This window comes from Rhinolophus sinicus, chromosome 16, assembly GCF_057876585.1.
Source record: "Rhinolophus sinicus isolate RSI-liver-muscle chromosome 16, RSI-T2T, whole genome shotgun sequence".
NCBI lineage: Eukaryota > Metazoa > Chordata > Mammalia > Chiroptera > Rhinolophidae > Rhinolophus > Rhinolophus sinicus.
The window spans coordinates 7,634,873-7,662,110 of NC_142516.1; the positions used below are offsets into that span (position 1 = coordinate 7,634,873).

Below are 27,238 nucleotides of genomic sequence, written 5' to 3' on the forward strand. Positions count from 1 at the left end.
TTAATATTCATGCTACCAAGAACTCTTTCGAATTAAGAAGAAAGATACAAACACTGCGACAGAAAACTTGGTAAAGCACATGATCACATTAGAGGACTCAGTAAACAAGGAAAAATGCCAACCTCAGTAATAACCAGAGCGGTGCATTAAATCAAGCCTAAACCAACACATGGTGACTAGATGAGAAAAACATCAGTCTCCATGTTGACAAGGGAATGGAGTAAAATATGCTTTATATGAAAGTATAAATTGATTCGACTGTTTTGAAGAGAATTTGGCAATGCATGTATCAGAATTTAAAATGCACTTATCCCTTCTTAATGACCATACGAGAGCTTTTTCTAGCAAAATTGTGGTTAGGGAGAGCCCGACGTTTACTGACACCTATTATGTGCCTGGAATTGGACTTGTTTTCCTATGTGACCCTCATACCAGCCTGTGAAGGAAGGTTGTTCTCACTTCACTGAAGGAGGAAAAATGAGGCTCGTGGTTAGACTGCTGGTAACAATGCCCCAAGAGCAGTTAGTTAATCCAGAAGGTTCTGGGTGACAGGCACTAAATATGAGTTCTCAACTCCCTTCTCCCAAATCCTAGTCAGTTTTGGGGGTTACAGTGAGATCTGGGTGCTATTCGATAAAAGTATTTCAGCGTTGGCCCAGACCATAGCCACCTCTCCCCACATACTTGGGTGGAACGTGTGGGATAGAAGGGTCAACGGCAAAGGAGAACAGGGTCCAACCTCTCTGGTCACTGGTCTTGGGCCCAAAGCCCAAAGCGGAGAGCTTGGGGAAGCCCTGCTGGGCAGGGAGGAGTCCCCCTTTTTCTAAACTACCTGGCATCTAAACAAAAGCAGGCTGTGACACCAGCTGTTTCTCCCAATCCCCAACCCAAACCCCAAAGCTGGCTATATGGAAGGAGAGGAAGGGCAGAGATGTGGAACCCGCTCTCTTTAGAGCTAAATGGGGGGCAGGGGCAGCTTACCAAACCCACAGCACCAAAGGCGAGAATGAGCCAAGGAGAGAGCTGAGCTCCAGCGCACTGGCCTTAGTTAGGCCCAGCGAGCCGCTCCACCCCCAGCCAGTCTGCACCGCTGGGTCTCACACCCACGTCACACTCCCCCTCCTCCCTGAGCATCCTGCCAGTGACCTTTAAGGCTCACGGTCACAGGAGTCCTGCTGCTACTAAGGTCTCCATGGTGAATGCACCTGCAGACCAGAAGGAAGTCAGTGAAACCCGGACTTACCTGCTTCAGCCAAACCCGCACCTCCCAGTTTGAGCTGTACCTTCGTCACCTGCTGGGCTCATGTGAGGAACACGGCAGGAAGACGGTGACATTCCCCAAGCAAGTGACATTGAACAGGACCCCCTCCCCTAAGTCTTGCCAATTTGAGCAAGATGGAAAGAGAACCTTCCAACTACTGAAAACAATGTTTATGGGCGTCTACAATGCTCTTAATCCAGATGCTCTTTGGGAGCTCAAGGGGTCTTCCCTGATCTCCCAGCACCACCACTCATCTGTTTTACAGCCTTGTAAAGACTCAGTTACCGTAAGAGAGAGCCAGCCAACTGCATTAAACACAGAGGGACATTTTAAGGGTAACAAAATGTTCAACAGGCACTCTTTCTGCCTCGGTTATGTCTACACTCCAAAGTATACTGCCAAGTATCCCACATTCTAGCAGGTGCAAGACCGTCCCTGCAGGGGGATGACCTCAGATTGGTCCTACAGCATGAGCTCCTTGCCCACCCGCAGCCTGTGAAAGAAGTGCAGAAAAAGCATCCTGGGGTGGGGGATGAGTTAGTTATCCCCCCCTACCACCGGGAGAGTGGGATCCCCCTCACCCTAAGTCAAGTGCGAGGGACTCCAAGGGCCCACCCATTCGGAGAGTCTGGCATGGGCAAGCACAGGCACGACGACCTGCCTCATGCCCCAAGTCTCCGGGCCCCAGGCAGAGCGCAGTTAGGCACTGGCCCCCTGGAAGCCAACAGCAAGCGCGCTGATGGGAGCAGGGGAGGCAAGAGCACGAGTGTCCTAGGAACCAGGGGGCAGCCTGGGTGGGGCTGAGGCTGGGCACAGAGCAGCCGCCCAGGAGCCAAGTGAGGAGCCACAAGTGCTCGGATGGAGCAGCATTACTCGCTTCGGGCAGCTGAGTCAGAGGTGCCCAGAAGGGAAAGTCTGAAGCAGCAGCAGCAAAAATGGGGGAAAAGACAGAGCGTGGATACAAGGTCTGGGTTACGACTAAACCAGCCACAGAAGATGACCCCTTTACCCCTCACTTCTCCCTCTCCCCTGTTCTAAACCCAAGGACCACACCCATCGGCCGGCAAGTGGGGAGGCAGCAGGACTGCGCGATCCACAGAAGAGGCTGCCGTGTGCCCCCCTCTTCCCCAGGCCGCCAAGTCCGATTGCGACATTGGACTGGCTGGAATGACGTGAGCGTTAGAACGTGACCATGAGATGGTATCCTCTGTCCATACAGAAGGCAACAACTGGGCTTCCTCACGCCTAGCAGAGGAAAGGCAAAAGGGCCGGCTAAGTTTTCAGCATCAACTAGGACTAAAACTAGCCCACAGAGTAGACTGGAAAGGACAATGGGGAAAAAATACAGTTGGTTTCTTCTTACACCTGACTGGGTCCAGCTCATTTAATAAGCTGGTTACATAAGGACACGAGGTACCTCCCGGAGTCCACGAGCAGGGACACAGCTGGGCCTCACGAGGGCCAGGAACCAGAAACTGCCAGGAAAGCCTTCAAGAGGCTAGGCAGCAGCTATCTCAGCGTCCCTCCCTTGCCGTTTCCTCTTCCCTTGCTTGCAGAGACTCTTTCTCTGTTTCTCATTGTGCGTCCGTTTCTCATTGTGCGTCCATCTGCTTTCCCCAGCGTGGAACTCCTGAGCTCGCGTGTCCTCCTGGTCTGAGTGCCAGGAGACTCACAAGCCCCTCTCCATTCTAGCGCTAACTGCGACTGGCCCCTTGGGGAGGGGGCCCCTCAATCCTATCAACTCTGCCTCAGAGAGGAGTAGGTGGTAGGAACACTGCTGTTGGAGTTCAGTGCTGTGGGAGAAGTGGGGGAGCTCCCAGGTTCCCAGAAAAGGAGGGGTCACAGGCTGAGTCTGGATTCAAAAAGTGTCTAGACTAAACTCCAGCTGTTGTTGGTCCCCATCCCCTCCAGGGACCATGTTTTGCCAGCTAGATGGATTCCGTCCCACCACTCATTAGACTGTGTCCTATTCCCCAGCCCCTCCCCTGCTGACCCGGCCCTATCCCAGAAGACATGGCCAACCCTTCCATGCCCAGCTGGGTCACTAAACAGACACCTGGCTGTGCCCAGAGGGGGCTCTTCCTGCCCTTGCTGCATACATGGATTTTCTCAATAGTCTCTGTGGATATGGGAGCAACAAGGTCCCCACTGTGGGGAGTCTTCCTGGCAGCATTTCGCTCTGGATAACACTCCTACCATCTCCCGTCTATGGCATGCCTTCCATGTGCCAGGCACCGTGCGTGTCTTTCTAAACACTCACAACAACCCCATGAGGTGGGTTCTGTAATTCCCCGCCCTTGGACACAACAGAAACCGAGGCTCAGAGATGTAAGTGACCTGACCGAGAACGTGCAGCCTGGGACACTCGGGACTGGAATTCCTGCCTTTGCAGCGTTAGATCACTGTCCCCATGGATGAAACGAAATGACTAAGGCTCCTCTCTCCCCCATCATCACTCCCTAGAACGTCTAAGAATCATGGGGGCATGGAGCCTCCTGCCCACGGAAGCAGGTATGTGCGGTAGCTGGCCAGCCTGGCTGTGCAGACACAGCTGGATGAACAGTAAGTAGGTCCCCAGATGTCAGAACATCAGCTCAGGGGCGTTTGCCCAATTTATTTCAGAGCAGTGGGCAGGACACAGAATAGAGGGCAATGATGGAACATATTTCACAGCTCCTTGGGGCTTCCACCCCTTTCCCAGGCTAAAGCTGCTGGGCCCTGCCTTTCTCCCTTCCTCTCGTAAGACAAGAGAGCTGCCTGTCCTACAACCTGCAGACTCGGCCCCACACTTTGGCACTCAGAGTGTCCCATTTATAGCTGTCACCTTGTGCACCAATTCTATCAGGTACAAGTCCTGGCCCACGTCGTCTGGTAACTGGGTCCCTGATGAGGTGGCCCAGCTCCCAGCTCCAGGCCTCAGACGTGGAGCTTGCTTACCTCCCAGATTCCAGAGGCAGGCCTGAGCCAGGCCTAGTCTGGGATTCGCCACTAGTGGACATAATGTCACCATGACATTCAAATGTCCCCGTCTTTCCTGACCCAGGGCATCCTGAGCCAGTTCAGCCTACACATGGAAACCCACACAGAGATAATTCCTCCCATCTGTGCAACCTTCCCAAAGCACTTCCACACGTGGGACCTCCAGGGTGGGCGGGCCATCTGGCTGTCTCATCCCCGGCTCATCAATGGTCACAATAAATATGGCTCCATGGGCTGGTCTATGGCTGCTCCCTTCCCCCACTTTAGCATGTGAACCCTCCTGAAGCTGAGGGGCATCTCACAACAGAGGAGAGCTCCCACACCTGCCCTGACCCTTAACAGCGCTGGGGGTGGCTCAGAGCCTGGGGGATGGAATCAGAACTCCCTTTCAGGGCTATGTGATGACAGAGGCCGACAACGAGTCATCTCAAAGAGGGGAAAGAACTAGAAGAAGCACATAGCTTCCTTGGAACCCAAAATGCTGACCAAGGCCCAGGCAAATGTGCCTGGGGAATGGATTTCTGTCAGCCTGCTCGCCGGAACCCAGGGAGAGAGATTAAGGACAGATACGATATTCAGCAGGCAGAAGCAGGAGCAGAGGGCAGCTGAGCAGTTGGGTGGGAGGCCTGGCTGCCTGCCCCGGGCCCGGGAGAGTCCAGGGAGCGTATGTTTGAAGTAGAAAAGCAGCTCCTCTGCCAAGAGCACAAAGGATTGGTGGGTAGAGAAATGTGTGTTAAAAGAAGATGCCATCTTTCCCCTCTCATTTTATTATAGATAAAATGGCTGGTAATATCCGATGCTGGTGAGAGGGAGAAAACAGACGCGCTCACACTCTATTGCTGGAAGTGTAACTGCAGCTTCTCTGAGGGCACTCCAGAGCCGCTATCAGAAAACAGGCGCAAAGAGCTCTGTCCCAGCAATTCCACTTCTAGCACTCCGTGTTTCAGAAATACTCTGAAAAACGAGTAAAGACACATGTACGAGGATGTTCTTTCTCCACTGCATGATCTGTCAGGGGGAGAAAGGAGAAACAACCTAAATGTTTATCAGTCGGGCCACGGCTAAACAAATCAGCATGCATCCAGGCACCCCCACAACAAATCACCCGCACATCTGTGGGTGCCAGGGAGCCACTGGGGAGAGTGAAGGAATTCTGTGTTTGTGTCACCGAGTATCTACGACACTTTAAGCGGAACAAAAAGGTGCAAAACAATACACGTAAATGTTCCCATTTTGGTCAAAAAGCACAGTATCATTCGTACACACACACACCTACCCCTCCACCCCCGGGGCCGTATATTCATTATGCAGACGAAGCTCTCTGCAAAGATACACACCAGCTGTTCACAGTGGCTGCCTCTGGGGCGTAGGAGAGGAAGAAGGAATTTTCGCCTTTATACTTTATAGACTTTTTTCATAGTGTGAATGAGTTTTACAACAAACAATGTGTTACTTTTGTCATTTAAAAAGTTTTTAAGAGAATGAGTGGGTGCTGAATGCCACTGCTGGGCACAGCCTCTCGGGGGGCCCTGTGTTCCCTGAGCAGGCGTTCCGAGACGTCTGAAGGTCCAGACACATGACACTGCAAAGGCCGACATACACTGGCTTAGGGCCCCGCAGCCTTTCTGAGGGTAACTTTCAGGCTCTTCTCAGGCACCTTTCTTCCTGAGAGAGCTGTGAGAATTCATCACCTCTCACAGGGACGACCACACCCTCTGTCCCACAGGATTTCCTCCCCTCAAAATTAGCTTCTCAGAGGAACCTAGCACTTCCTGCTGCCCTACAGGTCAATCTTAGAGTCTTGTGTGTGCTGAGTTTTACAGCTGGTTTTGTCCCAGTACAGATGGGGCAACAGAGTAATAATGTGGGGTAATGATAAAGATTGCAATGTACTAGTTACGCCCTGCTGTGTGACAGCTTACCCCCAAACTTAGCAGCCTGCAATAAACAGTAATTATACATTCTGCAATTCTGCTGGTCAGGAAGAGGAGTGTATCTCAGCTGGGTGCCCCTGGCTCAGATGTTTCAAGTCATGCGCTCAAGCTGTTGGCCGGGGCTGCAGTCTCATCCGAAGGCTCCACCCACTCAGGGAGAGTCTGCTTTCAAGCTCAATCCCTGACCACATGGGCCTCTCCACAGGACGGCCAAGTCATGGCAGCTGGAGTCCCCCAGCTTCTGTGATCCAAGAGAGAGAAAGAGGGAGCAAGCACCCAACACAGAAGGCACAGTCTTTTCACAATCCAATCTCAGAGGCGATGTCCCATTATTTCTGCCATATTCTATTTGTTTGAAGCAAGTCAATAAGCTCTGCCCACGCTCAGAGGAAAGGGATTACACAAGGACACAAATACGAGGGGGCAGGAACCCTGGTGGCCATCTTTCAAGCTATCTACCAAACAAAATCCTTCAGCTGCTCGGAGCGTTGTCTTCACTCTCCCTCTCTGAAACGGCCCAAAGGCCCAGGTTACTCTTGAGGACGGAGAAACGCAGTAGTCTCTACCCCTAACCCTTTTCTTCCATAGGGCTGGCTGACCCTGGGAGGGCCCTCGGTCTCTACCTCAAGCCCTTGTTCCACGCGGGAGAGTCCCTGGAGACATTCCTTGTAGCCCACTCTCCTGGTTTCCCTAGAGGGTAAAGACCTGTTAGCGGGAACATCCGGCACATTCTGAGGTGAGTGGTTGGGCACTGGGGTCAGACCTGGGTTTGAGCACTGCTCTCATCACTTACTTTAACATGAGTCTTTTTTAGCTTCTGCAGCTGTGAAATAAATTAAAAATAGTGCCTCCCTCAGAGGAAGCGGTGTTGGGAGGATTAAATGAGATAGTACATGTGAAGTGCTCAGTGCTATGCCTGTCACATGGTGAAAGAATAACCGTGAGTGGTTGCTATTATTATTAGCTTCTAATTAGAAATCCAAAGACTAAAGGTCAAAGAGGACCAGGCATCCTGCTGAGTATGCAGACTTCCTGCTAGGAAAACACTTTCTCTTACACAAAATGGGCTTATCCCCTCACCTCCTTTTAGGGGATCAGATAAAACTTTCTGACCCACAGAAAAGCTGACTACAAGTCCTCCCTATGCCCCAGAAGGGACAAATGTGACAAGGTGCTCAGCTCTGGGCAGCAAAGCAGGCAGGAACAAGCCCTCCCCACCATGTTTTCCTCCCACACTGTTTGTCTCCATGGAGACAGAGATATTAAATGGAAGAGGGATGCATTAAGTTAAAGCTGGGTGGGACCCCAGCCAGAGCATGAGAACTAGAGTTAAACTTGGTATCCTCCTGGCATGTGACATCGGGTAAGTCATAAGTCAAATTGTGGGCTTTTTTTCATTCACAAAATGCGGATTTTAATAACATCCACTGGCTTTCTGTAAAATTGAGCAAGAGTGGAAGTCCCAGAGAATTGTAAATTTTAAGGTAACAAATTCTAAGATTGGAAAAGTGAAGGCAAAAGTTTTCTCTTGGAAGATGGTATGTAGCTAACCACGCTATAAAATAATGGAAAAGGTTTCCTTCCTTTGGGACAGGGTTATGTCTTTGTGATTATTCTGCTGACTGTGAAGTAAGTTTGAGATGAGTCAGAGGGCAGCTTTTCCCTGCTTGCTGGGCCCCAGAGAGGGAGGATGCCTCGTTTTGGGGAAGGGGAAACTTGATCAAAGGCTTTCCTGAGCCAGGGGAGGGAGGGCGACAGGTCGCCGCTATAGCATGTGGTCATCGGGCAAAGAGAAGAGGCAGGGCCCATGGGCTCCAGAGCAGGCATTCCAAAATGCAGGCTTAAGCTTTGCTTTGTGGCACTGACACCCCCTTATCCATCACTAAACTGTGCTGCCCCAGCTAAGGAAGGAGGAGCCTGGCTCCACATAGGCCCAGCTGGAGAGACTGGTTAGGAAAGGCAGGAGATTGGGGGGGTGGGGGGACAGAGGTTTGGGGCCAGGCAGCAGGCTGAGGCACCATGCAGCAACCAGGATGGAGCTGTGGAACAAATGAGTATTCCTTGGGGATCCTTGGAAACACGTGGAGTGGGGAACTGAGAAAAAAAAGAGAAAAAAAGGCTGGATTTCCTGCATGGGGAATGGAATTTTTTCAGTTGGGCATTAAGGGAAAGGATTACCCTTAATGCTGGCAAACTTGGGGACAGCTGGACAATATCGTGGTAACCTGATGTGGGAGCCATCAGGCTTGGTCCTGGGTAGTGGTGGCCCCACCAAAGGGGCACCAGCCACTCGGACCCATGTTCTGGGAAGCAGAAGTGCTGCCCACATCCATCAGCTCATCCCTCCCGCACATCAAGAGAGCACCGTACGTGCCCTTTCATCTCTGCTTTCAGGGGGCCCACCGCTCAAATGCACACATGGAGCTCCAAGGCAAAGTACAGGGACATGCAGTGTCTCCATCAGGTAGGAGGGGCGTGCTCACTGACAGCTGTGTTATGTCCTTCCAAGGCTGTGCTCTAAAGTGAACTGTTTTTAAGGGCTTTCCCTCCTCCTCCAGCAATTTCTGAAATACAGTGATACACCACAGGCTCCTTTCTGCATCGTTCCCCTACCTGGTCTTCCCTCCCCCAGCCTGACCTCTCAAAGCCATTCTCATGAGGTAGGCAAAGGAGTGTGTTAAATGCAAATCCAATTGGCCATGCCCTTGCTCAAAACTCCCCGTGGTTCCTGATTGCTCTTGGGGTCGGGGTCAGAGCCTGGGCTCCCACTCCCAGTGTTGAGGCCCCAGGCGATCTCACCCCTCCCTTCCACTCCAGCTGCTTCTCATGACAGCCTCCCCCTCATTCTCCACTCTCCAGCCAGTTTTTCCAACAAACATGTTTTTCCCCACTGGAGGGTTCTTGCACAAGCTGCTGTCTTTGTCTGGCATGCTCCCACCCTTCACCCTGCTTATTCATCCCTTAGGGCTTCGCTCCAGAAAACTTTCTCTGGTCCCCCAGACTGGGTTGCGTCCCCTTCATTTGCTTCTTTGCCTTTCCCTTCATAGTGCTCAGCTCACTTTTGGTTTCTTGTTCAATGCCCGTGATTGGATCTGGGATGTGGGCTCCCCCAGAGCAGAGATGCTGTCTGGTGAGCCCATCATCGGATGGAAGTGCCCACTGGTCCTCTGATGACCAGCAGTGCCCCCCCCCCCCCCATCGTGCAGAAGGCCTGGCACATGCCACCCTCAGGCTGCTGTAGGAGCCCCTCACTCCCTGGCTTCTCTGGGGCTTTGGGGCATAAGCATAAACACTTCTTTGTGACCCATGACCTCTTCTCTTTGAAAATCCTTTTAGACATCCAACAGCTTAGGTCTATTCCCTTGTCACTCAGAAACCACTTCACTTTAAACTTCAGAATTCATCTTTGAAAATAGAGGCTTACTTGTTAAAAATGGAAAGGTTTGCTTATTTGGAGGAGTAGCTTAGGTTCTAGAAATTCACTTCATAGTTTAGAAGTCTGGGTAAATTCACCAAGAATGTCTAACTGCTCAGAACTGTCAGAATGCCTAATTTTTGTTCTGTGAGAGATCACAGTTTCCCACACTGCCTATAGTTACTTTTAGAATCAGCGCTAAACATTTCAAAATCCATTGCATTCCTAATTTTACTTAGCTGTTTTCTGGAGGGAATTATGGTCACTCTGTAAGTCAATAAAGGTATTAGAAATACATGGCATAGCCATTCTTCACAGAGCTCTGCCTGCTTTTGTGGTCATTTTAGTCTGAACTAGGTTTTTACAAAGAATTGCCATCAGATAAAATTAAGCTGCAAATAATTGACCTGACACTTCCTACCACTATTTTTACACTTTCAAGTAACTGAAAGTTTTGGATACAAAGAGAGTCTTATTTTCAAAATGTAGTTTTCCCCTCAGTGTTTTTTAAATTATATTTCACGAGAAACTCAGTGCACCAAAGTTTTCAATGCAGAAAATTTGCATTGAAATTGAGTTGGAATACACACCCACACGGTTAATAACAATTGATAGTTCTACATAAGGGTATCTTTCAGGGAGTAAGAGACACATATGTGACTAGTCCCAGGAAACCAGTTAGCACAGAGCCGTCCACAGAGGTTTAAAAGAATCATTACAAAAATAAAACTTGCTATGGAGGCAAATAACTGCTAAAGCAGCATCAAGGCCTCAAGCAGTGGAACTAACAAAGCAGCTAGAAATGGCTCCTAAAGCATGACTCCCTTTCCCCAGGGAAACACCTACTGTGACCACTTTGCCAAGGGTAAAAATATGGTTTCAGACATTTTTTTCCGTATTGTACTTTCCGGGAATTTTGTCACTATTCCTCTTTCGATAAACAAATCCATCCGCGGGACAGGTTGGGTTTTCGAGAGGAATCCAGCACTGACACCACCACCTGGATTTGGGCAGAGTCTGTCCCTGGCAAGCAGACAGGCAGGTAGGGCCCTGAGCTGCCCTCAGGATACATGACCCCAGGGAGACTGAGATAGGATCATGCTGAGCTCTTTTTAATGATACTTTGGCGTCCCCATGGTAAACCTTCACACACTGTCCTGAAAACTGGAGTGGCTTCCTGTTCTCTCCCTCTGACTTGGATATGTCAGGAGTCATTCTGATGCAAGTCTGAGAATGCAGTCCATTGGCCTGAGGAGACAGGGAAATCACTGCAAGGCTGAGGGGCCCGCAGCGTGGCAGTTAAGCTGGGAGGGCTGTGCAGGAGAACAGAGGCCTAAGGCGGCGTCTCTCGGGAGGCACCTGCCAGGAAGAGGCAGCTGAGATGAGGTCATCAAGGACGAGGAGGGCTGCAGCTGTCCAGAAAGTTGGTGGCAAGGGGCCCAGGGCTGGCGCAGGCTACCTGTCCACTGTGAGTACAGGTCTGCCCCACAGCCTAACGAGAGGACAGGACGATCTGTCGTGGGGGAAGCTGGGGTGCATATGCTAGGTCTGATGACAAGAGGCACAGGTCAGAAAGGGGAGCTGGTATTGGTCCGGTTTGCCCTTGGCTGAGACCCAGGAACAAATGCCTTCAGAAACCTAAGACAGCACCGCTTTGTGGTCCAAGAACAGAGGGCGTCACAATTCATCCCACTTCATACAGTGCCGATGGAGGCCATCCACAAGTCATAAATGGCTGAGGATGTACAGGTGGCAACTGCAAGGGAGGAGTAGGAAAATAATGACCTGGAGAGTGGAGATGGGGAATCAGGAGAGGGCAGTGTCCAGAACTTAGGGCCTACAGCCAGACCATCTGGACCACGTCCTGGCTCTGCCACTTCCCAGTGATGTGACCCCAGGCAACCTCACAGGGCCTGCTTATTCGCTAGGCTACTGCGAGCAGTCACTGCAGTAGTGCATGAGAAGGCGCTGCAAAGGGCCAGCCAGGCATAGAGAAGGCAGACAGTACACGGCAGCTCTCCTGCTCAGAGCCTGTCTTTCACGATCTTGGAGCAGTGGCTACTGGAACCAGTGGCCCGCACTAGGCTACCCGCACCCTGATACCATCGCCTCACTCCTCACTTGATTAGCCTTGGGCAAAGTGGAAAGGGGCTTGGGAGCCGTGCACTGCAACACACTTGACACGGGGATTCGCCAGTCACCAAGTAGAAAGAAAGACATTGCAAAACATCAGGAGAGAGCAAGGAAAGGCTAACGAAACATGAAAAAAGAAAGTATAGGATGATATTCCATTCAATAATATGTCTAAGGACTAAACAAATGTGAAAGACTTTTCCTCCCCTACTAAGAGGCCAGGTCTCTCATATTGTGTCCAACTAAATGCTGTTTTCAAGGATCATGCATAAAACAGAGCAATTTAAAATATTAAAATCCAAAACAGAATCAAAGATGTATAAAATGAATGCAAGGGAAAAATAAAACAGATTTCACAGACTTGATATCAGACAAAGAAGTAAAAGCAAATAAAAAATGGAATGAAGACATTTTGTAGGGGACACATCACAATGAATCGACAGCTGTTACAAACTTCTATGCAGTAAACAGTGAGGGCAGACTCTTAGAAATGCGGGGAGTCTAACGTACGTTCTTGTCCTTGATAGGCCAAGTAGTCAAAAAGCAATAACCTACGTATTATAATGTCATTCTGAGAGTGCTTTGAGAGATTACACCTTCTTTTCCAGTACCCAGGAAACATTTACAAACACTCATCTTATATTAAACCACAAGACAAATGTCAAACATTTAAAAAAACACCCAGAAAGCATATATGTCACAAATTCTAAACCAATGTAAGAAACTTAAAGACTATGTCTTTAAAAACCAAAGCCGTTCATAGCAGTATTATGCATAATAGCTAAAAAAAAGTGAAACAAACTCCTATGTCCATCAAATGATGACTGGGTAAGTAAAATGTGGTACATCCATACAATGGAATATTATTTGGGAATGAGAAGGAACGAAGAGCTGATCGTGCTCCACCAGGGATGAACTGTAAAACCTGATGCTAAGGGAATAAAGCCGCTCATAAAAGACCACAGACTGTACAATTCAATGTAGAGGAAAAGCCCAAAATAAGCAAATCCATGGAGACAGAAAATAGACAGATGGTTTGTCTAGGGCTTAGGATGGTTGACTGGAGAGGGGTCGGTAGAAAAACAAAGGGAGTGACTACTAAGGTATGGGGTGTCTACATGGGGTGATAAAAATGTCCTAAATTTTGTGGATGGTGACACAACTCTATGAATATACTAGAAACCACTGAAATGTACACTTTAAATAAATGATACAATGAATTATATTTCAATAAAGCCATTAAAAGAACAAACCAAACCCTTGAAAATTAAAAAAACACTAACTTAAATAATACTTGTATAAAAGAAAAATTGCAACTATAATTACAAAACATTTAAAGAACATCAGTGAGAACACCATACATCAAAACAGTAGGACAAAACAAAAGTAGCAATGAGAGAAAAATGTATATGCCCTTAACTGTTTTCCAAATTAAAGCGGAAAGAATAATATTTATACACATGAACCAATAACTCAACTGAAGTAGTTAATAGAAATAACGAAACAACTTAAGGAAGGCAGGAGAAATGAATTATAAAAGACAAAAGTGGAAACTCCGTATTTCATCAAATTTAGGATGTCATCTGTTATAAGATACACCATTATTTTATGTACCACTAAGAAAAACTGCTGCCGATTAAACCATGTCACAATGCTTTGTCACCATTGATTGCAAGATGCATCCAAGTATCAGAGGTATTAAAATGCGGAGAGAAAAAGCACAGCCAAGGCTGACGGAATATAGTAAATTAGAAAGCAGACAAATAATGTGACTGATAAAGAAATACAAAGTCTAATTCTTTGGAAAAACCAACAGACATAATTCTGGCAAAACAAATTAAAGAAAAAGAAAAACGCAAACTTTTAGGAATACAAAGCAAATATAACCATACACAGGAGGTTAAAATTTATAAGAGAATACCATATAAAAACTGTGGTCAAAAAAAATTAAATAAGGAAAAAACTACGTTAATAATTTTGAAAGCTTAGATCAAATGGACAATTTTCTACTAAAAATAAACTCTCCAAATTGGATTTAAGAGACTTAGAAAATCTAAATAAGCAATGCTTATGAAAGAAATTTAAAAGTTGTCAAAAATGTATCTCAAAAAAATTGCTCTAGATCCCTGAAAATATTAAAGGTTACTTCTATAAAACCTTAATTGCCCTTGTTATTAATACTATTTTGATCATAAAAAGGGTAGAAATATTTTTTCATAAAATTAGCATAACCCTGAAACCCACACTACAAGAAACATTTTTCACCTATCAAATTGGTAAAGATTGAAAAAAGAAAAAACAAAACAAAACATGAAAATACAAAGTATCTGTGCACGTGGGGAAAATAGGTAATTTCATCCCCTTCCAATGAAAGTATGAGCTGTCACAATCTCTATGGAGAACGTTTTAAAGATATACATGAAAGGCATACAATTTTGCTTGTATTTTAACCCAATAATCACACTTCTAGGAATTTATTATAAGGTAATAATCATAACTATATGCAGGAAATTTTTGTAACAAAGATGTTCACTGCAAAATTTTACTAGCAAAAATGTAGAGACAACTTAATTGTCAATATTAGAGAGTAGATTCAAGTTTGACAAATCTATCCAATGGGAACGTAGGTAATAAGATTAAATGCTGACAACAAAATAAATGTATATATTTAAATGCACCCAAATGAATGAAAGGATATGAGGCAAAATAGGATTATCTCTAGGTGGGATAACATATTATAGTAATTTTCTTCTCTTCCTAATTCTTTACAACAAACATGTATTAGTTTCTAATCAGAAAAATCAATAATTGTTCTTATCATTTTGTTGGGACAAATCTTATAAGCTCTATTAATAATGTCCCGGGAACCGAAACAGAGGGTTTGGGCCAGAGTTCCCCCAGTTTGGGAGGATGTAGATGGATAGTAAGAGTCTGAGACCCTCCTGGGCTGCAGGAGGGATTGGCTTGGGAGTCACGGGTCCCTTGTATCAAAAGCAGAATGTCCCTTGTTTCAAGGCCCTCATCAAAATCCCAGTCCTTGGGAAACCAACAGCCTGTTTCAATCCAAGGAGCCAACCAGTGACTTTTTTATCCATGGCCCATGCGGCTTCCTGGAATTTTCTCCATTAGAAACTGTACAAACATCTTATTTGGCACTGAGCAGGTTTCTTAACAAAGAATAAGCCAATTCAGACTCCTACCTAGATAAGGAATACTGGGAACCATCTTCAGGCTTCGGATATAGTCCCGAGTCCGCTTGTAATTATCTTCTTTAGACATCAGATAGTCCAATTTCTCAAAGGTGGTCTTGTCTTTTCTATTCAAAAGCTGGCGTGAGAAGAAAACAGTATGAGAGAGAGAAAAATCAACCAGAAGAAGCTAAAAAGCAAGGGGAAGTGTGGGTGGAGACTAAAAGGAAGCATCCTAAATGGCGTGTCTATGGTGTGCCAAATCCTGTGCACCACGAAAGACTTTAAGAGGCTGTTTCAATCCCACTCCTAGGTATCTATCCGGAGAAATCCAAAACTCCAATTCAAAAATCTTTATGCACTCCTATGTTTATTGCAGCACTATATACAATAGCCAAGACCTGGAAACAACCGAAATGCCCATCAGTAGATGACTGGATTAAGAAACTGTGGTACATTTATACAATGGAGTATTACGCAGCCATAAAGAAGAAAGAAATCTTACCATTTGCAACAACATGGATGGACCTAGAGAACATTATGTTAAGTGAAATAAGTCAGAAAGAGAAAGACAAATACCATATGATCTCACTTATATGCGGAATCTAAAGAAAAGAATAAGTGAATGAACTAATCAGAAACAGTTTTGGAAACATGGAGGAAAAACAGAGGGTTGCTAGAGGGGCGGGGGGGTGGGGATAAGGGGAAGGTGAGAGGTTTTGGGAACGTACAGAGGGATAGTGGATGGGGGGAGGGGGGTTCACACAGTGTGAGGGATATAAATGATAAACGTCTAAGTTTTGCTTTGTCTTGTGCACCTGAAACTAATTAATTAAAAATAAATAAATTAAAAAAAAAAAAAAAAAAAAAGAGGCTGTTTCATGCAGAGGTGGAAGGTTTCACGGCCTCAGTCTGTCATTATTTCCCCAGAGTCTCACACTTGGAAAATATCCTCCGAAGCTACCTAGGCCACTGTCCTAGGTCCCTTGCAGAGCACCTGCGTCCATGGTGCTCTTAGGCCCTACACAGCACAGAGGTCAGAGAGTAAAGCAAATTGCTCTGTATCCCCGAGTAATTCACAGCTGCAGCAGCCCTTTCCCTGAGTCCACAGCGAGCTCCGTGCTCTCTCCTCCACGTCTTTGCCATTCTAAAGGCCCCAGGACATTTCACACTTCACCTGTGTGTGCTATGCACACGGCCAGGCCATCTCTCCAATCTAGGCTATCTCCTCCACATTCCCTGCAGTCTGTGTCTGTGACATATTTATACTGGTTATGGTATTTTAATCAAAAGGAGCCAACATTACCCATAGGCAGTCATCTAAGGGATGACTCAGCTAAGCAAATACAGGAGGAGCAGGTACCCACAGCATAGAGTTTAGAGGAGCAAGATGCTTTATGACTGACATCTCTAGTATGCAAGCTGGTCACCAAGGAAGTGACGACTGAGTGTGCAGAAGGAGACTTCTTGAAGAAAGGAATAGAACCTTGAATCCTGGTTCCCCAGATGTGATGCTAAGGACTCATGTTGTGGTGGCCCTGCGTGTCCCAGGTCAAGGCTCAGTGCCAGAAATGGCACAGGTTCCTTGAATAAAATGGCTTTGAAGAAAGGAGTCTAGGCTGGGAGGCCAGGCTTGAAAAGAGGCTCCGAGGGAGGGTCACTCAGGGAAGGCTGGCTTTGGCACAGCACGTGACCCATGTTGGGAGCTCTGCCAAGTTTAGCTTCCAGGACCCAGGGCCTCTGGGATTTTAGATCAACGGCTGAGCCCAGGAGTATAAATGGAGAGGGACCCTCGGCTGCAAGCATCCTTGGTCACATTTGCTGTTGAGACCCTAACACTAAGAACGTGCAGACCTGCCACACCCATCAGATGGAGGTCAGCCAGCCACATCATCAGCAGAGAGAAGTGCATCAGTACCAGCACCCCTTTGGGTTACTTCAGTACAAACGCAGTGCAGTTCCCAAGACCTGGGTTTGCAAATCTCAGGCTCAGGCCAGGCTTGGTGCATCAGGGAGCCTGGGCTGCCGGGGGCAGGCCCTGCCCAGTTCTTTGAGCCTCAGACTCTGGAGTCACAGAGGATACAGCTGTGTGACAGCCCAGCTGAGCAGTGAAAGATTAAGGACTCCAAGAAGGAGAGAGACAAGAATAAGCTAAAAGAAAGCTCCCAGTGCTGAAGAAATTAGAGAATAGCAAGCTTTTATTTCCTGTTGAGAAATTCAGGACATATCTGGGTGGGGAAGCTACACAGACACTGGGGACAGTGGCTGCTTAACTTGCTCATGTGAGGCTGTTACTCATCACATTAACAAATAGACAGGAAATAACACCAGCTCCCGTTTGCTGTTTGTAAAGCACTGTAACATACAACGCATCTGATCAGTACAAAGCCCAGTGACAAAGATGGAGCCAAGATTATTGCGTCTATTTCAGGTTCATAATCACAGGATTAAGTGACGTGTCCGAGAATCCTTGGGGAACGCAATTCAATAGGGGAGAAAGATGTATGTTATAGCAACATGGTAAGACAGGAAATAGAGACCAAGAACCCAGACAAATAAGTAAATTATGCATGAGTGAAGTGTCAAGGAAAGCTATATAGAGTGAGGCATTTGAAATGAACATTTGAGGATGAGAAATTCACTAAATAAACCACATATATCCAGATGAGAACGAGATACTCTAGTTGTGAACTGCCCCACTGTAAAGTGGGGCGGGTCCCTCACACCCTGGGCCGGGAGGTCAGCTCTAAAGCCCACTTCGGCCATCACCCATGTTCATCCAGCAGTCAAATCCCACTCTGGCAGCTCGGCCATCCTGGGACCCAGTGCTCACACCACTGGTTCTTCGGACCTGGCTGGGGATTGCCCACGTCCCTGCCACGTTCAGCCCGTCTGCCTAGCCTGTCGAGTGCCTCTACGTGTGGCCCCACAGAGGGGAGCAGCATGCCATCTGTGCCCTGACATGGCTGCGATCAGGTCAATATGGGGGATGTTCCTGAAAACCGCTCTGCAGATTTGACCTCAAACCGACAACTGGCGTTCTTCGGCCGAGCGGGACGACCAAAACCAGCCACACTTTCATGCTTCCTAAATTTAAAACCACGTTCCTCCAGGCCACTCTTCCCTCTGCTAACCTTGCCTGTACACACATACTCCTGACCAATCCCCGACCCCCTCACCACTCACACACACATTCAGAAGGTCAAAGTCACTGATCTGCTCCATTCTGTGTCCACAAATGCAATTCAGGGTCACGTCAGATTTCTCAATGATAATGCAGAGGATGCAGGAAGACATGAAAAAACGATTTCCCAATCATGTTTTTGAAAACTACTTGAGAACTTCCTGTAGCAAAATGAAGGAACAAACCAAGTACAGGAAGATGAGGGTACAGGAAACAGTAGATCCAACCCAGGGGCGTAAAGGGAGGCCTGGGGATGCAGACGAACATCAGGCCTTACAAATGCCTGGCCCGCGTCCTATCAACCCCGAAGAGATGTGTCCAGAGAAAGAAAAGGCTCCACAGAAAATCTGATAGGACCACACATTTGTTGGAAAGAAAAAGATATACTTATTACATATAATAAAAAATCAAAATAATGTAAATTTAAGATGTATGTATATTACACAAAAATCTAGTAAATGATAACTATTTAAAATATAATGTTAAACATAATATAATGTATAATATATAATAAAATATTACATAACATATATAAAATATTTATATATATACCATATTTTGCCGTGTATAATGTATACTTTTTTGTCCAAATTTGTGAAGGAAAAATTTGAAGAATGAGGGGAGGTGCTTCAGGGAAACTAAACCCACATCTATCATACGAAGAAGACCCCAAGTACTATCTAAAGTGACTGGATCAAGTAATTGTAGCAAAAGCACATTGGTGGAAACGTGGTAGGAACTACCAGAAGAACATGCTAATTAACCATAAGTGTTTGCCTCTGGCGAAGGAATAGGGTAAGGAGAGACAGAGTGATGAGTCTCATTGTGTTACTAAGCCTTTCAGTACTTAGCAATTTTTCAAATTAATGCACATGTATTATGCTGAAAAAGTTCTTTAAAGATTTAAGTTTTTAAACATAGGGTTTGTTTATTCAAAACATAATAGCACTTATTTATACATGTCTTAAACTTTTATTACAAATAAAGCCATAAACTGAAAACCTTGTATGAATTGAAGGTCCTTTAGATTTTAGAGTTTACAGGAAGCCTCAGGCAGCAATCATCAGAAATGTGTACAAGAAAATAAATTATTTGCCTACTTGAGTCAAACAGATAGTAAAAGCATTCGTGTTCAGGAAAAGAGGTAAGGAAATAAGGTTGACGGAAAGTTCACTAAATACAACAGGCAACTTCACAGGTAATAATGTTTAGAAGTCTGGGGCACCGTGAGATTCTCTCCCATGATATTTACTACGACTGTAATTATTAATAATTGTGCGATTACTTCGTGTCTCACTCAGCTAATGCTGCAGCCCATCAAGGCAGTGGCCGTACTATCCCCTGCATCTGGAATGGCCCCTGAAACAGGAAACACGGCCTGAATATTTGTTGAATAAAACAATGAGAAAACTAACGATGATAACTTAAAAATGCAGTTCCTTGGGAAATTTTGAACACTCCAATAGTTCTTGGGTAAAAGGGGAAAAAAGCCAAGATTATGGACTATTTACAAACCACAAATGATGAGAACACTAGGTGTTAAACTATGTGATGAGGCCTAAACTGGACTGCGAAGGAAACACGTAGGTTTAAACTCTTTTACAATTAAACAAGTGAGACTGTAAATGAACTAAACAGTCAACTCAAGAACCTAGGAAAACAGGGTGGAGGGAAAATAAGAAATTGATTAATAGATAAAATTAGAAATTGATATGTTAAAAACAAAATAAAACTATGAAACTTAGCACAAAACTTATGGGAATTATAACAAAACCCAAGAACTAATTTTTATAAAATATCAATAAAATAGGTAAAACCTCTACTAATAAGGCAAAAAGCAAAAACAGACAGCATTAGGGTTGAGAAAGGGGCTATAACTTCATATGCAAAGTGAATTAAAATTACAAGGTAAAAATCAAGTCCCTGCATATTGATTGTAAGTAATTCCCATGGTACCAAATGGGACTCAAAGCACAGGGTCGAAAGCCAGGAAGACCGCACATCCTGATCAAACACTGAGGCCGCGGGCTGCTTGTGCGGACTTCCCTTATCATGCTCCGAGAGTCTGTATATGGCACTTGGACTAATGATGAAAAAAAAACCCTCTTCTGGTAAACAGTTCAAATCTGGAAACCGCATCCATGGAGGGGGGAAAAAAGTCCCCCCAGATCTTCTTTATGAGGGCTTTGGTATCTTGTCCCCTTGCCTTGAGAGAATAACATTTCTTGATACGTGGAAATGTTTCTCAACAAAGAGCCTGTTGCTCCAAATATGTAAAACTGGCTCAAAATTCTACTTCAATTCCAGTGTCTACTGTTGGTATGGAAAGAATTTTTAGTGCTGTGATGGGTAATCTATGGACGAATGGATTCAACAGGCTGAGTATGGAGTGAGTAAGGAATGAAACTAGGGCGCTTGAAAAAAGGAATTTGCACCTCTTTGGATACAAACTATCAGTTTCTGAAAAAGAAACTAAAAAGTCATAGATCTAATGTGAAATATTAGGTGCAATGGAGACTGGCACAAGTAGCAGCATTGAGGGGAAACTGTGACTTTGAAATTTCGTAGGTGTCCTGGCCAAGCTGTCCATATTTGTCTTTGACTAAGGCTATTTTAAACTCTGTACAGATAAAAGATAACTTGTAGAACATTTAATAATGCAAATAATTCCTGTCCACAGAAAGGTAAATTATGTGTCATAGAATGACATTGATTATCACCCTGGGAATATCCATGGCAACCCTAGGAGACAGTCCTACAAAGCTAAGGGTAGAGCCAGAATGTTCAGACTGGTCCCTAATGTAAGCTTGCCAAGTGCCATCCTGGGTCCAGAGTTGGTCTGCATGGGTGAGGAGTCAGGCACCAAATGTGCATTCCCGTTTGTTCAACCTGGTTGAGCTAAGGGAAGGAAGGGTCAGAAACACTGCAGGAGGGTTCTAGAAAGAGAACAAACTCCCTTAGGGGAAGGAAGAACTTCAGGAAAAGGCAGTCCCGGAAACGAGCCTTGAAAGATTTCAGTCAGCGGCAATGGCACTGGAGAGGCCAAGAACGCCCAAGCAGTGGCCCGGCGGTGGGGACACACACAGACGCTCAAAGGAGCAGCAGTTTAGTGGAAATGCAGGCAGGTGTTGCTTTGACAAGACTGGAAAGGTAGGAGAGATGGAAATTCGCCATTTGACAAAGCATGTTTTGACACAGTGACATAGCCATTTGGGTGCCATGGACGTGTGATGACCCTTTTGACTGCTTATTTGGATACTTCAGCTCAACTTGCAAACAGGGTGCCAACCACAAGCAGCTAAGCATGAACAGCGAATCCTAACCAAAGGGGAAGGAATGAACTGACCGTAGCCCTGTGTGAACCAGAAATTCCTCTGACCGTCTCTTTTGCACATGACTTGGGACACTGGGTGGTTATACTGCTGGTGGCGGCGGATGTTCCACTGACCACAGCTGACAGGTTCAGGGTTTGTTTTAAGGGTCAGGAAGTAGGTGTGAAACCTTCCGGTATCTACTGCCACTGGCAACGAGCCTCTACTGTGTCCTCCGCACGGCAGGACGCTCCTGACCCACAAGCATTCATGGAGCTCCACATTCCCCAATACGAGTTTCTCTCAAAAACACCCACTGAGACATGCCAACCCTCTCTTTCATCCATGCTCAGTCTCTTTCCTAAGGGATCACCGAAGTCCAGGCTTAGAAATCCCAATGATGGTTAAAACTGGGCTGACAAAAACATTACTATTGTAAGACTGGAGGTGGTGAAATGAAATTCAAATGATGGGTTAAAAAGAGTGGTCTCAAAATGGTCATGGCAGAGCGCCCTGCTTTGGAAGAGTGGTGAGCACAGACTCCTAAGTGAGGAGGGGATGGGAGAGTGCTACCAACTGTCTTTCGTCTGGGAAGTGAAAACACCAGAGCACTGTGTTGGGGTGACCACTCCATGAGTGGTGTGAGGAAAGCAAGGAGACCAGCTAGAACATGACAACACCAGGTCATATGGAAAAGGGCCTGGTCACGGGGATGGCAGAGGCCCATTTAAGAGCAGCCAAGAAGAGTTGAAAAATAACAGCAGCAGCAGAACAGCAGCTAATACTTATCTAGCCCTTAGCATGTACCAGGCACTGTTCTCAATATTTTTTCATACAGTTACTCATTTAATCCTTACTGTCAGAGGGAGGTCCAAGGCTGAGCTGGCGTCTGATTCAGACCCCACAGCCACCTGAGATATAGGCCGGGTGAGAGTTGTTCATAGGTGACTTTTTCCATTCATGTTCCCTTGGGAATCTCCCAGGCTGAACAGAAATTGTCCGATGGGGTGACATTCGATGTCTCTCTGATTTCTACGGGTAGCTAAATTCCAGCCCCCCATGTACATGGGCTGCAGCCTGGACTCCCCCCCGTATGCAGCATGAGAACGCCAGCCCCTAGCGGCAGGGTCTACACAGTGGTTTCTCTTCGCTCTGCTCACTGTGCTGCCTCAGAACGTTCTCTATTTCTTGTACGTCGCGACTTCCCTTTCTTGACTTCTAGCTCAGCTTAGTTTCTTGGTTTTTAATTTGGTTGTGTCTTATCCAGCATTTCTTTGCTTTTGTGTGGAGCAGGCAATCAGGAGGAAGGGGCATATTCCTCACCAGCTCAGTCTGCCATATTGTCTCGAAGTCAAAACACCGGCTGTTAAGAGACCCTTGTGGCACTATCACCTCTGGAAACCAAAGTCTGATCTCAGACGTGCCACGTTGTGAGCTGTCACAGGAACACGTGAGCAGACGGCTCTGTGCGGCAGGCACTGGGCCTCGACTCTAGGGCTCCAGAAAGAAGCTGAGGGGACAGCCGAGGAGGCAGCCACCACTCAGGCTCAGAGGTGATGGCTGAAGCTCTCCGAGCCAGCGAGACCCCCAAGGGATGGGAAACAGATTGTGGAGAGTGGGAGCTGGGGTCAGAGCCTCCAGAACACAGAGAGCCAGTGGGTGGGAGAACAAAAGCAGTCAGGGACCAGCCAGCTGTCAGAAGGGCAGGAAAGGAGCCACGCCAAGCGAGAGATTTTTCAAGAAAAAGGTGATGAACGGTGCCCAATATTATGACAATGTCAGGGAGGATAAGGGTGGCAATGTCAGCAGAATTCATGATTGGGAACTTCTGAGAAGCAGTGCAGCCAGGGCTACTGAGAAATGTCTGGGGAAGGGGTAACTAGAGGGTGAAAGTGTTGGTTTCTTCTGCCTTCCATCTCCTCACCCCCTCACCCATCTCTCCTCCTACCTGAGCCAAGGCTCAGGAAAGGCTGAAACAGGCACCCCACGCCTGTCACCACCTTCTCAACAACATCAGAGCAGGGCTACTAGGACACTTCCTGGATGAAAGACTCCAAAATCCTAAATACACACATGTGCCTTCCCAGGGTAATTCGCAAAGTAGCCATTCTCTGACCTGCGGCTCAGTGACCATGCACCCCAGGTGTCTGGAAGCGAGCACCCCATTCCCAGCCAGCTCCCCTTCAAGTCCCACCATGCAGACCAGGCCACCTGGCCATCGGCTGTGAAGCCCTCCCAGCCAGAAACTTCCGTTTGCCTTTGCTGCTGCAGATGAATCCAGCTCTGAATCAATTCAGTAGGAAAGAACGGATCATAACAGGAACATGCACAGAGCAAGCAGAGCGTGCGTGCATGCGTGTGTGAGACAGAGAGAGAGAGAGAGGGAGAGAGGGGGAGAGAGAGAGAGAGAGAGAGAGAGAGAGAGAGAGAGAGAGAGAGAGAGAGAGAGAGAGGCAGCACATGACTGTAGTTGCTGTGATGAGTGACTCACTCATACTCCAGGAATTCCGTACCCCCAGGTCACTCATAAATAAGTAAGTCTCCTCTTGGGACCAGGTTTCACCATCTTCCTAGTTGCTCAAGCCCCAAACCTACGACTCATCCGTCATTCCTCTTTTCCTCATCTGCAACATCCCATCCGTCACAAACCCTCCGCCTCTATCTTCGGAGCACCACCCTCGCAGCCTGCTTTTCTCCATGCCCACGGCCACCGCCTCCATCCCACCCCTGGATTCTGCCCTAGCCTCCTAAGTAGGCCCCGTTCCTACTCTCACCGCCCCCACCCCCAGTACTTCCCACTCAGTTTGTTTTCCACGCAGTAGCAACAGTACTTAAAAAACAAAAATCAAAAGAAACTGTAAACCAGATCATACCCTCTCCCGTTTCAAAACCCCTCCTCCACTTAGAGCAGAACTGAACTCCACTCTGGGGCCATGAGCCCTTCCCGGCCACAGCGCCTTGCACCAATCCCCTCCTGGGCCCTCACTGTGCTTCTGCCCCACCGGCTTTTGCGCTTCTTCCCACTGTGGGCCTTTGCACTGGCTGTGCCCTCTGCCTGGGAGGCCCGTGCCCTTGTCTTGGCACGGCTGGCTCCTTCTGTGGCTCCGGTCTCCACTTAAAGCTGTCCTCTCATCAGGCCTGCCCTGAGCACCCAGGCCTTCTCGATCACGTCCTCCTGCTCTGCCTTCTGCATCGCTTGCTTTTATTCCCATCTGACAGTTCTTCATTCATGACTTCATGCATTCACCAAACATTTATTGATCACTTCTTATGCCAGCCAGACTAGGCATGTGTTTCTTCTCCCTCAATAACAGGTCTGTCTCCTCTGAATAACATCAAAAGCTCGTGGAGGCAGGGGCCTTGAGCATAGCCTCAGGGCCTGGCATGGAAGAGGCATTCGATAAATATTTGATTTGCAGAATGAATAAATACACACGGTAATGTGTACTCAGGAAATCAGAATTGGCCGATACAACTTCTTACTAAGGTCTCATGGTTTTGAGGCAGCCAGTATTCCAAAGTGGCCCCAGCGCTGGGATAAATCAGACCCTATCCGTATTTTTCCAGCCAGCAGAAGGTGACTCCCTCCCTATCTGTGCATCCAGCCATTTATTAAGGGCCTACTATGTGCGGGCCATGCTTGGCGTCAAGCGTGGTCCTGTCCCAGCTCACTCAGCTGCTGGCACTCAGCAGCCAGCCATGGCCGGGCCAACAGGCTACCCTATCCTACAGCTAATGACCAACCGGCTGTCTCTGAGGTTACCCAGGGTGCGACCAAGCGGCAGGTCTCCGCCCACACCTGTGACTGCCTCTGTCCGAGTTCCCCGGAGACCCAGTGTGTCGGTGCCACCCAGCGAGCCAGTCCTGTGCTGCAGGGCAGTGTGCCAGCCTCACTTCTCCAGGCCTGCTTCTCCCTGCCCTGTGCCCAGCCTGATTCCAATCGCAGGTCCCATCCCTGACAAGCCTTCCGGCACATGGGCCAAGAACACGGGCTCTGGGCTCAGGTAAGGCTCGGCTGCATCACGTGGGCTCTGGCTCTCACCAGCTCTGTGATCTTGGACAGGTCACTGCACCTCCTGGCACCTCAGTTTCCTTCTCTGATGAGCAAAGACTATAACAGCACTCACCTGTGGGGCTGCTCTGGCAGTGCCCAGGGCTGCTCTCCTCCCTGCTCTGTGGGCCCAGAAGGTATCACCGGGACCAGGCCAAGGGATATGTGGGGAAATGGGATATAGCTCTTTTCGGGTCACATTTCTGTGGCTAATGTTATTACCAGAAATTCACAGCAAGGGAAGGATACAACTGAGCACAGCAATCATATACAATTCACTCGACAAGCACATACTCAGCGGGCACCAGGGCCACAGAGAACAATCTGCCCTTGTCACGAAGGAAGGAAGTCAGAAGGGGGAGGCTGACCTGTAAACAAACCACAGAGCACATGCTGTGTGAGGACAGGCATGGAGAGTGTCAGGGACACCATGTGGTCATCAGTTCTCCTGGGCTGGGGTGATTTGGATAAAGGGGAAAGGTGATGTTTGGCCCCCGCCATTTCCCAAATGCTCTGTATACAAACCAGTCCTTTAACAACCAGGATAGGCGGGTGAATGGTGGCTTGCAGGACTCCCTATGGCCCTCACTAACGATACAACTTATGGGGTCCCTGAGAGTCACCCCAGCCCTGGCAGTAAGGTCTGTGCACCTTGAGATTCTTAATTCCTTCCTCTGGGTCCACACAGAGCTCCGAGCAGTCCAAGAAACAATAGCAGCATCTAAATGATGGGAAAACTCATTTGAAAAAGAATCTCCATGCGAATTTTGAAAAAAGGCTCACAACTCAGATGGAGTCAAGGAATCACAGGGCTGGCAGTCACTGCAGAGACCAGTGGCTTCCAAACTTGCTTTCCACCTCCAAAGCCACTGCTCAACTGAAATCCACCCAGAAGCTCAGTGCATAAAACTGATACAAACAGAGCTGTGCTGGTGGAAATAGTGCCCAGCCGTCTGCCTGCCACCTTCTCTCCTCTCCCCCAGCCCCCAGGGGCCCCCAAGGCAGCTCCAAGGAACCCCTGAGGCTCCAAAAGCACTGATGGAAAAGCACTAATCTAGGCCAACTTCTCTGAGTTGCTACGGAAAACAAGGCCCACAAAAGTCACGCTCTAAACTGCACCTGAGCACAAATCCAGTTTTCTGATTCCAGGCTAACACTTCTCACTCTGCTCTGCTAGGGCTAGAGCTGCGGAAAATTGCACTTTAAAGAAACGAGGCTCAAAGCTCATCACCTACAGCATAATCGCTAAATAGTTTAAAAGCCCCTGAACTAGCCAAGTACGAAACAGAGCCCAGCCCCACAGACTGGCAGAAAGAAGTTCGGAAATGAGTTGCAGAAGCACAGCTGACAATTCCATATAGTTTCCTTCAGTTCTGGGGGACATAAACAGGTCTTGAAAGGCTTGGGCTGTGTGGCTGTGAGAGACCCTGGACCAGGCGGGCCAGGGGGTGAATGCCAATGAGCTATGGAAACAGCAATTACTTTCCCATGTCAGGCACGGTGCCAAACTAAGGAGGATAAAGAGGTCTGAGATATTTTTAAAGTATTTTTACAGCAGAAAACTTTCCTACAGACTCAATTATATAACTATCAGACTCCACCTCTGGGCAGAAATTATCCATGGACTTCAGGAAAAAAAATCATTTTTCCCTACACGAGGGTCACAGGTTTCTCCAGAGAAACTCTGAGCTGGACGGCCAGCAACACACGGCAGCTGCAAACCATCAGCCCAGAGAGCTTCCCAAGGGCAGTCTGGAGCCCGCCAGGGGAGAATACCAGCCA

At 47.4% G+C, this 27,238-nt stretch overlaps 1 protein-coding gene across 12 annotated transcripts in view; it reads right to left on the reverse strand.

Annotated features, from left to right (window-relative positions):
* Positions 1–27,238, reverse strand: part of RALGPS1 (Ral GEF with PH domain and SH3 binding motif 1) — a 289,205-nt gene that overhangs the window by 122,819 nt on the left and 139,148 nt on the right. For all 12 annotated transcript variants that reach the window (XM_088793588.1, XM_074331044.2, XM_074331047.2 and 9 more), the window contains one exon: positions 14,923–15,049. In XM_088793588.1, the coding sequence (XP_088649714.1) occupies positions 14,923–15,049 (127 nt within the window). The remainder of the gene's footprint in view (positions 1–14,922; positions 15,050–27,238) is intronic.